The 16380-nt window shown below is 43.3% G+C and overlaps 1 protein-coding gene across 13 annotated transcripts in view; it reads left to right on the top strand.

Annotated features, from left to right (window-relative positions):
• Positions 1-16380, top strand: part of KLF12 (KLF transcription factor 12) — a 254559-nt gene that overhangs the window by 159605 nt on the left and 78574 nt on the right. For all 13 annotated transcript variants that reach the window (XM_075741711.1, XM_075741713.1, XM_075741707.1 and 10 more), the window contains one exon: positions 351-894. In XM_075741711.1, the coding sequence (XP_075597826.1) occupies positions 351-894 (544 nt within the window). The remainder of the gene's footprint in view (positions 1-350; positions 895-16380) is intronic.

The raw sequence follows: 16380 nt of genomic DNA on the forward strand, positions 1-16380 counted from the left end.
GAAGTTAGATGTTGGGAAGAAATGTCCTGTCAATATAAACAGTAGTTACCTGGAGATACTAAAATTTTTGTCACTGATGACTTTGCTTAGTGCAAAGAAACAGGGTGATTTTGTACAGTTAATCCTGCCACCTTCTAAGAAATGGGAGTACTTTTTTTAATATTCTGTTCTAACTGAACATGCCTGTGCTTTCTAACATGATTTGTCCTTTAAAATTATGAGCTGACACAGGAGAAGGAATCAAAACCTGTGGCTTTCATGACCAAGTTGCGTGATGTGCATTAGCAATTGGTTGTGCAAGTCATCTTTAGCCACATATGTAACTATGTCCTTCTGTCCTTCCTCAACAGTCTCCAACCGTCCACAACTACCCAGATATGGAAGCTGTACCCTTGTTACTAAACAACATGAAGGCAGACCCCACGGAGGATTCATTATCTACAGACCATTTCCAAACACAGACTGAACCAGTGGACTTGTCAATAAACAAAGCCAGGTCATCCCCTACAGCAGCTTCATCTTCACCGGTTTCCATGACAGCATCAGCCTCCTCCCCTTCTTCCACTTCTACTTCTTCTTCTTCTAGTCGGCCAGCTTCATCACCCACAGTAATAACATCGGTATCCTCAGCAGCATCTGTACCGTCAGTATTAACTCCAGGTCCTCTTGTGGCCTCTGCATCTGGTGTTGGAGGCCAGCAGTTTTTGCACATTATCCATCCAGTACCACCTTCAAGCCCCATGAACTTGCAGTCTAACAAAATGAGTCACGTGCACCGTATCCCCGTGGTGGTACAGTCGGTACCTGTTGTCTATACAGCTGTGAGATCACCTGGGAATATGAACAACACTATAGTAGTACCACTGTTGGAGGATGGGAGGAGCCACGTCAAAGGTAAGGTGGAACCAGTTTTGTGCATCTGTGGCATCTCTAAAACCACTCTTGTATAAGGAAAATGTAACAACGTTATAAAACCGTTACTTTCCAAACTTACTGTGTCATTTGCTGAAAAGACATATAACTTACACTATCGGGAGGAACCTTTAAAAGTCTCATCCCAGATGCTCTTTAAAATAAATATTTTCATATAGAAGAGTGGTGTTAGATGCTTGGACAACTCATGGCTAGTTTTGTCCTGAGAAGAATAAACCCTCCCCAGCAGCTGAAGAAGTAGAACAGAATAGTGACAATATATAAAACATCATAGATGAACGTGAAAAACTCACCAGGTGATACAGATTTGGCAGGGGAAGGAATGTCAGAGAGATTGTTTCCACGCAAAGAGGAAGCAGTCGCTGGGCTGTAGGAATGTGTGAAGGGAAGGCTTTTGGACCAAAAAGCCATAGGAGATGCAGAGAGGTAGGTTTTATTCAGTTCAAGGAGTGGCAGTGCAATACTTTGAATTAGGTTTCTTCTTCCAGATTAAACAGCAGAAGGGAAGGAAGCCGCACGGAGTGTATATGTTGGGAATGAGTTTTGCAGACACAGGACCTGGGAGGCACATGGAGAGGTGTGAAGGGAGGAAGAAAACACATGCCAGAAGGACAGATACACTCTTGGAGCGGTGTCCAAAGAACACAGAAAGGGGAGCTGGAGAGGAAGAAGAATGAGAACATAACAGTTACTGAGGGCGTAAAAACTTGTTAGAGATGGTGACATGGTGGGTGGAGAAGAAAGGAGAAAACAAATGTGCCCCGATACTTTGAAAAGCATATCTGCATATCTGACAGAGAGGGGAACATGAGGAAAGGAATGAAAGAGACTCATTTCAAGGTTCATCGGGTGTGAGTAAAATATGGCTAATTCTCCCCTGAAATGAGGTATTGCTTGAGGCAGAAAGGGAGGGTACTGACAGATAACCTTACTTTAAGGCTTATAAGAGTACAGGGCATTTAATGATACATCTTATAACATCTCTCGTGTACCTAATTGCATAATGAACAGGTCTCTACAACTAAAAGACCTTTTTTCTTCAATTCTCATATCTGTTTTTGATATACTGGTGATTGTGTATTATTGTACGGGATCATTCTGATATTTAGTAGCATCCTGTTGTCCATAAATCTTTGGTTCTCCTCCCGTTCCCTCAGTACCCGAGTGTGGACTGTGTCCTCTCAACAGGCTTGAACATAGGAAACAAGCTCACAGGTGATCTGGGTTTTGTTTTAAGCCTCAAAATGACGGTTTAAGAAGTTTTATTGCACTTCATACAGTGTCGTAATTTTAAGACTTTGTGCCATTATGTCAAGAAGTGATGAATGAAAGCAGAATTTTTCACCATGTTGTCTGCAAAAAAAAGAAAAAGGAAAGTTTTAGTCTGTATTTTGATTTTGGAGCATTGAGCCGCACCTGACCTTGAGCTCATCCAGAATTTTTGCCATGTGTTTTCTTTTCAAAGGTGCTAGTTGGCTCTGGTAGTAGTCTCCTCTATAGGAAACACCCCCTGATCTTGTAAAACTGGAACTTCGCTACCCCCGTTTTGTCAACAAAATTCCAGAATTTAATGTGCCATGGGGATTTCAGCCCACGAGCTCCAGGCCTCCTGAGCTGCCCTGACAATATCGCCTTTGTGCTATTACTGGTCGAGATCATTTACCAGTCCTGCAGCACCGATTAATGTACAGCTAAAGAAAAAGAAGGGATTAAGCGTTCTTTAATTTATTTATTTTTGTCATCACTTGTACCCGTTTTGCTATCACTAATTCTTTTGATATAAATGTTCAGGTTGATTTGAATAAATACAATAGAAGAATAATGGGTAACAATCCGTGCTAGGTAGTCAGCTTTTGTCAGCTTTTGCTGGAGCATGTTTTTCTTTCTTTAATGTAAAATAGTATGAATAATAAAATGCAATGATATTGCACAAATTAACCGATTAAATAAATTTCATATGTGTGCAGACTAACTCCCCTTCAGTGGAAGCTCTTGTGCTAAAACCAAGAACTAAATGTACACAGATGCTAACAGGGCATTGCTGTCAGACTGAATTGGTTGCTAATCCTCTACCAGCTGAAGGAGAAATGCACATTCAGAATCGTCTAGAGTCACAACTTTCAACTCTTATGTGAACACTGATCATTTTCAGAAACAAAAAACTACGCACGCTGAAACAAAGTCGACCCACAGATAGCATCGGCAACATTTGTCGCATCATCTCCGTGTCGTTGCTGTCTTGGTGCTAAATCAGAGACCGTGTTGATGATCCAGGGAAGGAATTAAAGTTCTATTTTACATTAGCCTGTATCTGAGTCCTTGTCACTCTAATGAGACTTAGGCACTTTCCTGAACAGAGATACTTTCAGTGCCAAAATTAATGAAAATTACATCAGACTTAAGTTCAGACCTCTCCTGTTTTTCTAGATACAGTTGGTTGGGGGAAAAATGCAAGAAAGGACGTAAAGAAAGGTTTTTTCATCGTTCCCAGTTTTATTTTCCTCATGCAGAATTTTCCTCTTCCTTCCAGATTTGACTAGAACCATTTCATTTTTAATTTTATTGCAAAACCTTCTCAGGCCACCACCATCCCTCTAATGCTGCCTCAAGGCATTTTGCTCGGGTAGCTTTCTGCTTCCCCCGATGCTTCCCAGTCCACCTTCCTCTCTCTGGAACAAAACAGTCCTCCTGGTGGCTGCTTTTCTAGGTAGTTCAAGCAAATACTTTTTTCTTCACTTTCTGTTTGAATTCTGTCTTCCCTACAGCACAGGAAATCACTACCTCCTCTTCTGTTTCCCTCTCTTTTTCTCTTTTTCTATTTTTTTCTAGTCCTTCCCGTCTCGCTGACTGTTCTTTGAGTGCCAGTTTCAGCAGCTCAGCTTCATCTCCCCCTCCTTATCAGTTAATATTTCTAACCTCTACTGTCATCTCCTCCTCTGCCGCTGTGCATCCTTCTCCCTGGCGTCATTCATCCTGGCGTTCTCCATTGCCCCTTCCTTCAGGAGAGTCTCAGACCTCCTTTTCTGCCTCCCAACGTGCTGCTTGTTTCTGCTCTCTGTCCTCCCTCTCTCCTATTTTTTACTTGCAAGGTTTCCTGTTAAATCAAATCCTTTCTACAGTATTGAAAACCAGATGGGTTTGCAGAGAATTAGCCCTTGTATATATGAGCTGCCGGCAGCATCCCGTCGGGTCCTGTGCCACGTGCTACACCCCAAGGGGGGCAACGGGAGCTGGGGGTATCATGCTACAAAAGCACCCTTCTGTCAGATGGATGCTTCTTGCAGGATAAAAACCTCTCAGTATAAATCAAAATCGTGATTGAAGCATTTTTAGGAATTTATTATATTATAATTAGAAAGTAATCAGTGGTCGGTATGTTCAGTACGGGTAATACAACACTAGCCATTTACAAAACCTTACTACAGTAATTCCTACAAATTTTTAACACTGTGCTGTAATCCCACAACACTCAAATGTGCGCGCACACACAGAGTTACATGCAGACTACCCTGCTGACCCTGGACCTTCCCCTCCTGCCATTGCCCTGAGGCACTTGCTGGGGAGGAGGGACCCCAGGGAGACCCCCAAAGTGGGGGTCTCGGTGTGCTGCCCCCACACCGCCAGCCCAGCTGTGCAAGTTGCCCCCTACAACCTAATCCTTGCATTATTTCATATGCTGAAAGCATAGTAATGTGTCAGGGCTGTCGGAGGGGATGGAGGGGACGGGAGCCAGGCACAAGTCCTTGTGGGCACCATGGGTCCGGGCCGCACCTTCTGCCAACCCTACAACATGGCAAAGAGATGTTCACTTCCTTCAGTGGTTGCTGCTGATCTCCTGTCATCCAAAGCGTTAAAAGGCACTTGGAGATTTTTTTCTGCATGGAGTAGGTGGTGACCACTAGACATTATTACACATTAAAGCATTCCAGAGCATTAAAACCCCATGAAAAACTCTTTCCTCACCTTTTTTTCTTCCTGTTCAGCAATGGTGAGGATTGCTAAAAGGTGTAATTAGAGGCACAGCAGGTAGTAGCACCTATAGATAAGGTTGCCTGATGGTTTCCCTTAAAACCTTGTCTTCAGTTGCTCACAGTCTGTTTATATGTTAACCATTTAGGCTAACATTTTCCATGCTGCATGTCTGCCTCAGGCTATTTCTTTTTTTCTTTCTTTTTGAGGAAAGTTTCAAGAAAAAACTATTCCACTTTTCTTGAGACTGAGCGTAGAGAAAAAAATGTAGTATTTTCCATGTTGAAAGGTTGAAAACCTTATTACAGCTTTTTTTGGTGAAAAACCCTAGAACCTCTGTGGTTTTGTGCCATGAATCTCAAGTTTGGTTTGGAGCATTGTATTTTATTTTTTTTTTTGGTCTTTATAAGCACTTGAGGACACCAAGCCAAGTTTGGAGATCTGAAAAAAATTATGAGTCCCCTTAAAGGGTAAAGCAAAAAAAATTGTGGCTGGGAAAAGGCAAGGAGGAGGTTGGAAGGGGCTGGGCAGTGGGGAGAGGGGGAGGATGGAAGGGAGCGGGGGAGAAAAGGAGAGGTGGTGAGATGGCTACAGATGTGTGAACATGTTCAGGAGGAAAAGTGGGAAAGGGTCGGAGGCAGAGGAAGGAGGAAGATGCAAAAGCAGGGTAGAAAAGAGATCTGGGCAGGGTAAAGGGGTCAAGGAGAGGCTTGGACAGACAGAAGTGAAAGGGCCCACCATGGCAACAACACATTCCCCGACAAACTCTGGTCCCGTTAGCCTGAGTCTTTCCACTGCTTTCCTTTCAGAAGATATCCATAAATACTACTGGCAAATCATGTCCCTCTAGCAGCAGGTTTTGACAAAGTTAATATCCTTAAAAATTGCTTTCTGTAGTTTAGAAGAGTTACTCCATTCATTGAAGGGCCTTTTAGAAGCTCCCTCCTGGTGATGGTGCAACTGCGATATTTCTGGGGCTTGGGGTTCCAGTTTTTGAGTCTTCACTCTTATGGGTTTTAAAGTTTTCAGAAGACACAATCACTTGCAAAATCTGGCAGTCAGAACATCATAAATTTAAATTTGCCAACTGAACTTCATCCACTTCCCGTGTACGTAAACATCAGTCACAACATTGGCGTGGACTATTTTTGTGTTACTATGTCTGTGTATAGCCCCAGCAGAAATGCACAGATTATGTCTTTTCACAGTTTACGCATGCCATATTCCTCTCTGTGGATACAATAATAAGTAGTAAATGCAGTACCTTTTGCTATAGATTTTTCTGTGGCTTAAAATCACTAGATCACATTATCCACTGCCCTTGTTGGTTTGCTTTAAAGTACAGCCTGTTATTTCTGCCTACTGTAAAGTTTATTCCACAAAAGTAAACACAATTTGTAGTACAAAGTTAGAAATTTAGTGAATTGTTCCGTATGTTTAAAGGTCAGATTATATGGTTTGTTTGTATAAATTATGCTATGGAAGAGACTCTTAATTAAAACCAGTAGTGTTGCCTTTTTTATTTCATGTGAAGAAGTTATCCTTTCTACATTTCAGTAGATAGTTATTTTGGATTTAAGTTGCATTGAGGCAGAGAGTTTCTTCTTAGCTGTTTTTTTTTTTCTGCTGTTACACACCAAAATCTTTTGTGGCTGTATATATTCCAACCTGTCCACCTCCCCCCCCCCAAATGTTGAATCTCTCTCCCCTGTTTGTTTGGTTCATCTGGAAGAAATATTTGTGGTTCTTGGAAAGGAGAAGCAGGTTGGCAATGGTTAGCCAGGAAGAGAAACAGGCAGAGGAGAGGCTTGTGTTCAGGGTGGGACCTGTGTTTCTGGAGATGATGCATATATTTAAGAACTAGAGTAAATAGTAATTCTTGCCAGAATAGGGAGTTAAAACACAGGTTACAAGATATGCTGTGGTGTTTGAAATGGAGAAGGAGGTTGCTTGCAGACAAAGTAGTTTGGGTTAACTGTGGGGAGTCCCATAAACAGTCTTCTACTTAAATCTCCAAAAAAGTTGTATTTCTGATGACTCACTATTGACATGCTTAGGTTTTTCCACTATAGAAGTCCATGCTCTTCTAAGATTTATCAGCAGTGGATTTAATATCATGTATGTTTTTACCTAGGAGCAGGTTTGAGGAAGGGAATGAGGCCGATGTGTATTCCAACTTCATTTGTGAAGCCCAGCATAAGGAGGATGAGGAAGTCTGTTTCAACATATCCTGAGTCCCTGCACCTTTTGGAAGCTGTTAATTACTTGTCTTCCACACCAAGAATGCCTCTGGTCCTTCAGCTCTGTACTCTCACCAGGGCTGAGCTTTGATGTAGTTGCTTTTATCCCAGAAATTTGGATCCCGCGGAAACACACACATAAAACTTCTCATTTATTTTATCCCTGCCTTGGGTTTTATTGTGCCTTGGACCAACCTTCTGGAAACCTTCTGGTATCTAAAATATCTCTAGACTGTTGCAGTGTGTAAGTTGTGATCTGCTACTGTTTTGTAGTGGCTTTGCAATATTTTATTGAATGTTAAATATATTCTGTCCTTATTGTTTCCCCTGTTTACTTTTGGTGATAGAGTATTTGTATATTGGGTGCTCAGTGAGATATAAATCTCAGTAGTCTCAATGGTTTGGTTTTTGTGTAGATGAGGTCTCATGGCATTCAAATAGCTTAGAAAGAGAAAAGGCCTTTGCTTAAAAAAAATAGCGTTGCATGTTTATGCGTACAACCCAATGACAAAGATGTTTAAATATGTGCATATATTACATCCATGCAGTCACTCTCACCTCTGTATTTCTCCACACAGCTATTCTTCTGCAGGTTTATGGCAAATTATTTGACTGGTGAAATTATTTTAAATATTGCCTTTGATTGGATCATAGCAATTAATATTCTCTGGTAGGTTAGTTACACTGTGCATTCAGTGCCAATTCCCATTCTCTGTGAACCATAGCTATGCTGGGTGCAGTTAACTGCTCTAGCCATATAGTCCCATAAAATCTCAATAAAATCTGAAAACTGTGGAGTATGGGTAATCTTGCTATAAATTGTAATAAAAATTACCCCTGTAGACTCTATGTTCTGACCATTATGTTCATGGATACTGCTGCTTTGTACATAAAGTTTTATGAAATAAATCGACCAATTCTGCTGCCCCTACCAGACACCAAGCTGTTTTGATTGAAAATCTGATAGGTGAGCTCAGAGCGCTTTCAGACACATAAAGTGCTTATAATGAACTTTAAATAGGAAGAAAAATGCCATATATGTGCTTCATACAGTATGGACCAGCTTAGGAGGATAAAATCATGAGTATCATCTTTCATAGAATCATAGAATGGTTTGGGTTGGAAGGGACCTCAAAAAGATCTTCTAGTTCCAACCCCCCTGCCATGGGCAGGGACATCCTCCACTAGACCACGTTGCCCAAAGCCCCATCCAACCTGGCCTTGAAAACTTCCAGGGAGGGGGCCTCCACAACCTCTCTGGGCAGCCTATTGGACTTGCACAGTTGTAAAACCTATTTTCCAAGAGTAACCGAGAAGGATGGAGATGAGCTGGTCCTTCTACTTGGCATTTGATCCACCAAGATGCATTTATTTTGTCAGAGGTATTTGAAACGTTGTCAGTTTAAGAAAGAGCAAAGAAGTCACTGTTGGCCAGCAGTTTGCTTCTTCCAATATTTCGGGTACTGAACTATGCCATATGCCAAATGTAGACACTAAAGTTATGGTTTAGAGTCTACAGTGTGCATAACTGTTGGCAGATTATTGGTTTTAATGATGATTACTCTGTCACGCTGTGAATTACTTGTCTTCCAAATTTGCCCACTAGGACCCTGAGGCCAAAGATCATTTTCTTCAGCATCGCTGCTGGGGACTGAGGCACCTCTGTGGCATTAAGCAAACGGTGGCAGGCAGGGAGAGAGTGGGAGCAAGCGAGGCCGCGCAGTGCTGTTGCCATTCTCCCATCTTCAGGCACTCACTGAGATCCCCCAGACCCTTTTGCTCCTTTCCCAGAAAACCAAGGCATGACAGAATTGCATGGCAAAGGCTACTCTCCTCTTCTTCCCAGCAAGGAGTGGGTCTGCAGTGGCTCCAGGAGGCACCGAGCCACTTTCCTCTGCCAGCACTGGTGCCCCAGCACCCAGCAAGAGGAGGGAGTGGTGCTCACACCCCTGAATTCCCCGTGCAGTCCACGGGGGTGGGTGGGCTCAGCACCCCTGGAGGCACCCATCTCCCTCTGCTGGTTGTATGGGAGGGTTGGAGTGGTGCTATTTGCAACACAGGTGCATGAAGACAGGAGGTGAGAGGCTCTTCCCTCCCCTCCTAGTGTCACCCAGCTCCTCAGGTCTAGGGCTCTGAGAGAGGATGAGGGCTGATGGAAGCATACTGTTAGGTGCTGCTGGGTTATGGGGTCACTGTAAGTGGCAAATCGTTATTATTAGGTTCAAACTATTCCTTTCACAGTGTTTCTGACGCTGGCAGATTAATAGCGTATTGTGCTAAAGCACGAGTGCCATATAATTTTCTTAACCGTATTTTCCAATACCATTCTTCTAGGAGTTTAGCAGCAAATGTTGCTTTGTTACTTCAGTCCTTCATACTGTGCAGACACAGGGACACACACGTGTGTAACAGCAGGACTAATGAGATTCTTGTAAATGGTAATTTTGGGGTGTGGGGTAGTACTTTGTTTTCCTTTCCTAATGGAGGTAAGTGCAAAGCAACTATTGCTTACAGCTAGAGAAGATCTTCTTTTACCTGCTGCATGCCAGCATGCACTGGAAGCAACTGGAGAGGAGTTTCTAAGACAGATGTTTGGCAACAGCAAACATGACTCTTTCTGGCTTATTTGAGGTACTTCACGTTTCTGTGTAATTTAAACAATTACACAGAATTGCAATAAAAACCTGTGGCTATGTTTGTGAGAGCGAACACATCACCCGGGTGTGGGTCAGAACCAGCGAGGTCAGAGGGACTTCTCCACCATCCCAGGCTGATGTCTCACCTGGTGCAGGACTTGGCATTACTCTACCCACTGCAGACCTGTGTAACCCTGCTTGTGGCTGGCAAGTCCCGTGGGCAGGTGCCAGGGCCACTTGAAAATCCCGTCATTAGCAATCATTTTGATTAGCGGGTTGAATATTAGGCGTCCTTCAGAGAAAGCAGAATGGGGAGTTTAATATGCGAAACAAAAGCAAACTGTCTCTGAATTTGGAAATCCTTTCAAAAAGCAGAAATAGATTTTTAATTATTTTAAGAGAACAGCTAAGCCTAATTCAGTATTTATTATATTCTGTTGTATCAGCAGGCCTGCATGTATGTATGTTTATAAAGCTATTAGCAGAGAAGTTAACATAATGCAGAAAACTGAGGTTTTAAGATAAAATGAGCCAGAGGCTTCAATATTTCAAGATGCTGAAATTTTCTCTCTCTTTTTTCACACCAGCAAGCATCATCTCATAATGAGTCATTTTGGCATTAGTTAATGTTACATGGCTTAGCTATAAAGAGAGGCAAAACTCCTGGTGGTTACTTAGTTTTCTCCTGCTCTTAAATATTTCATTCATTTTTAACCCAAGGGGTTCAGATTTGCCTTTAAATCAAAGATAGTGTGTAGATGTGAAATTACTTCTAGTGGGTCTTTGTGAGATGAGTTTTCATCCCTTTCATGCACAGGCAACTCGACTGGATTAAAAAAAACAAACAGGTTGTGCTAAGTGGTGATATCAGTATGTTAGTGATAGTGTCCCCACTTCCCAAGAGATGCCCCAGTGCAGATAGGAGCACAAATTTAGAGAGCGGAGGAGGAGAGAAATACCCAGATGGCATGCCCCTCTACTCAGGTTATTCCCCTGGGAAGATGGAGGCTGTGTCCTGTCCCGAGGAGTTTGTCTGCTCTTAGCAGCCGGCAGGCTGGATCCTTCCCAGAGATTTTGCTTCCATGACATGGCTAATCCTGTACCATGTCAAAAATGACACAGCTGTGTGTCAGAAAGCACAAATTCAATCAGTGCTCATTAGAAAGCTGCTGTGCAAGTTTAAATCTGTTCCAGCATTGTAGAAGGGGAAATTTTGTCCTGAGAAACAGGATCAAGTATTGTCTGGCCCCTACAGCCAGCATAAATTTTAAAGCCAAGAAACTGTTTAGTTTGATAGAAATAGAAGCAAGCTTATATCTGATCCAGATCAGATTTTTTCCTACTGGCAGCTGACAGCAGATACAATACTAATGATGGTAGTCCAAGTTCTGGAGAATTTACACACTAGTATGTGCCTTGCCTGAGACCCGTTTGCACATCTTACCTTAAAAGAAGTGCAGAGTGAATTCGCTCATACCGCCCAAAGGGAAACTCCTTTTTGGTACAGTTTGGCAAAGGGGGCATTGAGAAGTGATTGCATATATGTACGCGCATCAAGAGCGATGATCTGTACTTTCTTTAGCAAAAAGGATCATTGTTCCTTGAGGCTAACAAGGATGGAAAACGATGTGGCCGCTTGCAGCCTTCAGTACTCACAGACGTTCTTAAATAACTCCCCTGGCTCGCCAGTCTTTTCAGCGTGGAGTGCTAACAGCTTGCTTCTGTAGCTCCTGTGCACTCTTTCAATGACACCTTTGTCCCACGAAAGCAGTCTCTGACTCAATTCTTTTTGCTTGCCTCCCCTTAGCCTCATTCACACTTCACAAAACCACCGGATGCTCTGTCAGACAAATCTTGCCTTTCAAGAGGAGTAGCAAGGGCAAGAAAACCAGCTCATTTTTAAGGCCTGAACTTTATTAATTAAATGTGTCCACTTGTGATAGGGAGGATTTGATTCAGTGACCCAGCTGGGTCCCTTCTGAACCTGTGGGCTTAAGTTCAAGGAAAAGCTCGGTCGCCAGAGCAAGGTACAGCACGAAGGGAGGTTAAAATGCACTGGCATGTTTTGTGGGCTCTCCTCCACCTTGCTTGCCAATTGCACTCCATTACTCACTTGTCCTCCACCTTTTTCATCTCATTTGCTAAATTATCTCTTGCCTGCATCTCTTAATTCTTTCCAGTTTGATGTTTGTTAGGCCAATGATTACTCTTAATTCAGTGTTTATGAACTGCCACTGGTATTTATAAACCTTGGTGCCAGCAGTCAGACAGTTGTTCTTAGATGTCCAAGAGAAAGTCAAAGCTGTTGACATAAGTAGGAGTCATGAACTCTGAATGTATAAAAATCCTGTACTGTAGTTTGCACACTGTAGTGAGTGGTGAGGAGGAGATTTCTGTCAGGCTTTCGGCCAGTTAGTTATTCACATGGCTCATTTGGGGGAGGAGAATAGCTTTAAAGGCTGTTTTTTCCCTGCAGCAGCTGCAGCCATGCTGATGAGAAAACAGGGCAGTTTACACCAGCTGGCAGCGGGTGAAGTTCAGCCTCCTGGTTAGTCACCTCGGCTCCCCAGCACCTCAGCCACCCAAGTCTGCAAGCTGAAAAGAGATCATGAATGGAGAGGGAGATAAAAAAGCATGTATATGTGGGCTGACTGTAAAAAATAAGGAAATAATCCCTAGATTATTCTCTAATTTAATTATCTTTAGTTAGGTTCACTGCAAAAATATAACAGAAAATATCCTTGAATTGCCTGCCTATGAATTTGCCCACCAATACGTTTCCGTTCCTCACCTTTTGTTCTCACCACGCTCACGTGTCGCAGCACCTCGTGACGTGCTCCAGTGCTGGCGTCCGGTGGGGCAAATTATCCCTGGGTGCAAAAGCACAACCCCATTGGCAACTTTGTGGCTCTGTCAGGAGTATACAGAGTAGGATTTACCTCGCCAAGCAGAAACAAAAATAAGGTAAATGAGAGTTTTCATCCTAGCACATTCCTCTGGTTATCTAAACCCAACACCAAATATAATAGGAGTCTCCATAATATCTTAGGAGTGGGCAATCTGCAATAATAATGAAACAATGTGTTTTATAAGGAGCAAAAGTACCTAAGGTTTTTCAGACACATTTATACTGTCTCTTTTTACATAGGTGTATTCGTGCTTAAATGATCAAAATTGGTGTATAATAACTGTATTGCAGACTAAATTATGTAACAACTTTCGTGATTTCAAGTTAGGCTTAGGTTTAAATATTAAGAAACTTTCTGAGCTAGCTACTTAAAACTTTTGTTATACTGTAAGTCAAATTAAGCCACAGTTAATACAAAGTATCACATAGCTTTTTGATACAATTTTATTTATAAACATTAGCTTTCACAAAAGCATCACCAGCATTTAAATATTGGGCAGATGATACAAACATACAACTTCGAGTAACGAGATTCACTTCACTTGTAACAAGATGCACTTTTTTATGTTACAGAATTTCATAAAGAAAATACTATTAAAATATGTTCAGTAAGGTGATGCAACAACCCCTTCTGAAAGCATTTACAGATGCACAACTTCTACTAGCTTTCTACTAGCACAGTTTAAATGTCTCAATAATTCTGGCTGCATTTGGACTTCTTGTTATTTCTTCACCTATGGTAGAGAAGACACCTTTTGCTTATCAAAGCAACAACTGTTGACAATGAACAATGACCTGCATGAGACAAACGTACAGCAGCTTAGAAACTGTTCAAAACATTTAATTGTTTTAGGTAGAATGAGCTCCATTCTGACTGTGCTTCTTAAAATTGTGACTTAGACATGATGGTATTCAATGCGTACCCGAGCATTAGGAGTAATCTAAATCTATTTGATTTAAGAGCAATGGAACCATCTAGTCAGCTGATTTAGCCCCAGAAAACTATTTGGAAATAAGTGCTACTTCTGCCTTGTTCCCTAATGTTCCTTCTTAAAAGCGACTTTAAGTTTTAGATTATTATTTATTTCCTTCAAGTCATCACTCATTTGGGGAATGCTTTCTTTTCAAGAGCCCAGCTATCCATCAGTGCTACTGTTACGGCTGCACAGCTCCTGGAGTAACTACAGCCGTCCCATTTTTCAGCGTAACTCAGTCCCTTTTCTAAAGTCAGTGAACACAGTAACATAAGAAACATGGCAAAAAGGTGATTTAACTATTACTTTAGGAGCTGCGCTCTAGCTGTAAGCCTACTGAACTGGTCATGATCTCTAAAGGGAGCCTGCGATACCTGTTGTCCAGGTGTGGTTAGCCGGGCTTGAGTAGGAATGACAGTTACCTTCCTTGAAAAGCATGTCACAAGACCCAGAAACTGTCCTATCTCTGACACTGCAATACAGGAGAGTACAAGCTAACAAACTGCAGCAGTTTTCTTTTTACATAAATAATCTTGGATTCCCCTATTTCACCTGATCAAACAAAATAAACACATTTTTAAACAAATCTCTTTGCTTGTCTTTCCCCTTCCTGCTCCTCCCTTGCCGAGTCAGGCATCTCTCCCATTTTTTCTCTCTACTTCAGCTGCTTTCGGTGCATCTCAGCACTTACTAATCCTATGTGGTATTTCATGAGTGAGGTAGAAGGTCTCTTTCTCTACATCACCTCTGAAGTTTGTCTCTGGGTCTGTCCCCTGACACAAGCAATCCCCAGTTCCTCTTGGAACTATCCCAGGTGTGGTGCGTTGACCATGGCTGGACACCAGGTGCCCACCAAAGCCACTCTATCACTCCCTTCCTTAGCAACGGGGGTGGGTGCAGGGAGAAAATAAGATGGAAAAAAAATTGTGGGTCAAGATAAAGGCAGTTTACTAAAAGCAAAGGCTGTGTGAGGAAGCAAAGGGAAACAAAAGATTTATTCTCTACTTCCCATCAGCAGGCAATGTCTGGCCACTTCCCAGGAAGCAGGGCTTCAGTAGCGGTTGTTCCGGAAGGCAAACGTCATAACAACAAATGCTCCCTCTTCCTTCTCCTTTCTCCTAGCTTTTGTTGCTGAGCAGACACCATATGGTATGGAATATCCCTTTGGTCAGTTTGGGTCAGCTGTCCTGGCTGTGTCCCCTCCCAAGATCTTGCGCACCTCCAGCCCACTGCTGAGGGGGGAAGAAAGGTTGTAGAGACAGCCTTGGTGCTTTGCCAGCACTGCTCAGCAGCAGCCAAAACACTGGTGTGTTATCAACACCTTGCTGGCTACCAATGCACAGCACAGCACTGTGAGGGCGGCTGTGGGGAAAATTAACTCCGTCCCAGCCAGGGCACACTTGTGCCCCCCATGCGCATCTCTTGGTTTCCTCCCCCTGCCCATATGTGGGTTATGCTTTCTTCCCTTTGGAGGGCAAGAGCCAGGATAAGAGGGAAGGCAGGTAGCCTACTGCTCTCCTCTTTCCTCTCCTCTTTCTTCTCTCGTCTTCTCTTTCCTCTGTTCTCCTCTCCTCTTTCCTCTCCTCTCCTACTTCCTCTCCTTTTGGCACAATGCGTAACTTGTGGGTTGATCTTGGCTAGCTGCCAGATGCCCACCCAGCCGCTCTTGCACTCCCCCTCACCAGAACAGGAGGAGAAAATAACGTGGAAGAGCTCACAGGTTGAGATAAAGACAGAGAGATCACTTACCATTTACCATCACAGGCAAAACGAACTCAATGTAGGGAAAAATTAATTTAATGTATTGCTAATTTAAAGTAGATTAGGATGGTGAGAACCACCACCCCCCCAAGCCCCTTTTCCAGCGTTCAGCTTCACTCCCTCATTCCCAGCTCCTCTGCCTCCCCCTCCCAGAGCACTGCAGGGGGATGGGGAATGGGGGTTGGGGTCAGTCTGTAGCAGCTCCTCTCTGCCGCTCCTTCCTGCTCACACTGTTCCCCTGCTCCAGTGTGGGTCCCCCATGGGTGGCAGTTCCCGTCAGGAGAGCCTGCTCCTCTGTGGTCTCGTCTGGGGGCTGCACAGGGGAATCTGCTCCACCATGGAGCACCTCCTCCCCTCCTTCCTTTCACCTTGGTGTCTACAGGGCTGTTTCCCACACTTTCTTCCTCGCTCTGCCTGTGTGGCAATTTTTTACCCTTAACTTAAACACAGTTTCCTTGGGATACCACTGCTTGTCTGTGGGGCTGAGCCGTGCCCTGCGGTGGGTGGGTTGGAGCCGGCTGGAACAGGATGTGTCTGGCATGGGGCAGCCCCGGCCTCTCCTCACAGAGGCCCCTGCAGCCCCCGCTGCTGCCAGCGCCGGGGCACCTGCACCACTGCCATACAGCATGAGTACTGTAAGCTGTACATGAAAAAACAATCCTGCAATTCTTGATCTTCACATGTTCATAAGACCTGAGACTATGTGACTTTTCAAACAAATCTGACTAAGCCTACGCAACATCCGTCCACCTGAAGATTAGTTGCCAATGTGAAGTTACCTGCAGCGGCTTTGCAATGTGTAATGTGAAGGGAAGGCTCCTTCAGAGGTTGACACTGGTGTTGAATTGAGTCAGAAATCAGGACAACCAGGTTTTTTTCAGATGCCTAAATTTTAGTTAACTGGAGTGAGGTCCCAGCCTTGTATCAGATGATGAACACTCAGAATCAAAGATTGCTCC

This window comes from Balearica regulorum, chromosome 1, assembly GCF_011004875.1.
Source record: "Balearica regulorum gibbericeps isolate bBalReg1 chromosome 1, bBalReg1.pri, whole genome shotgun sequence".
In the NCBI taxonomy this organism is placed as follows: Eukaryota; Metazoa; Chordata; class Aves; order Gruiformes; family Gruidae; genus Balearica; species Balearica regulorum.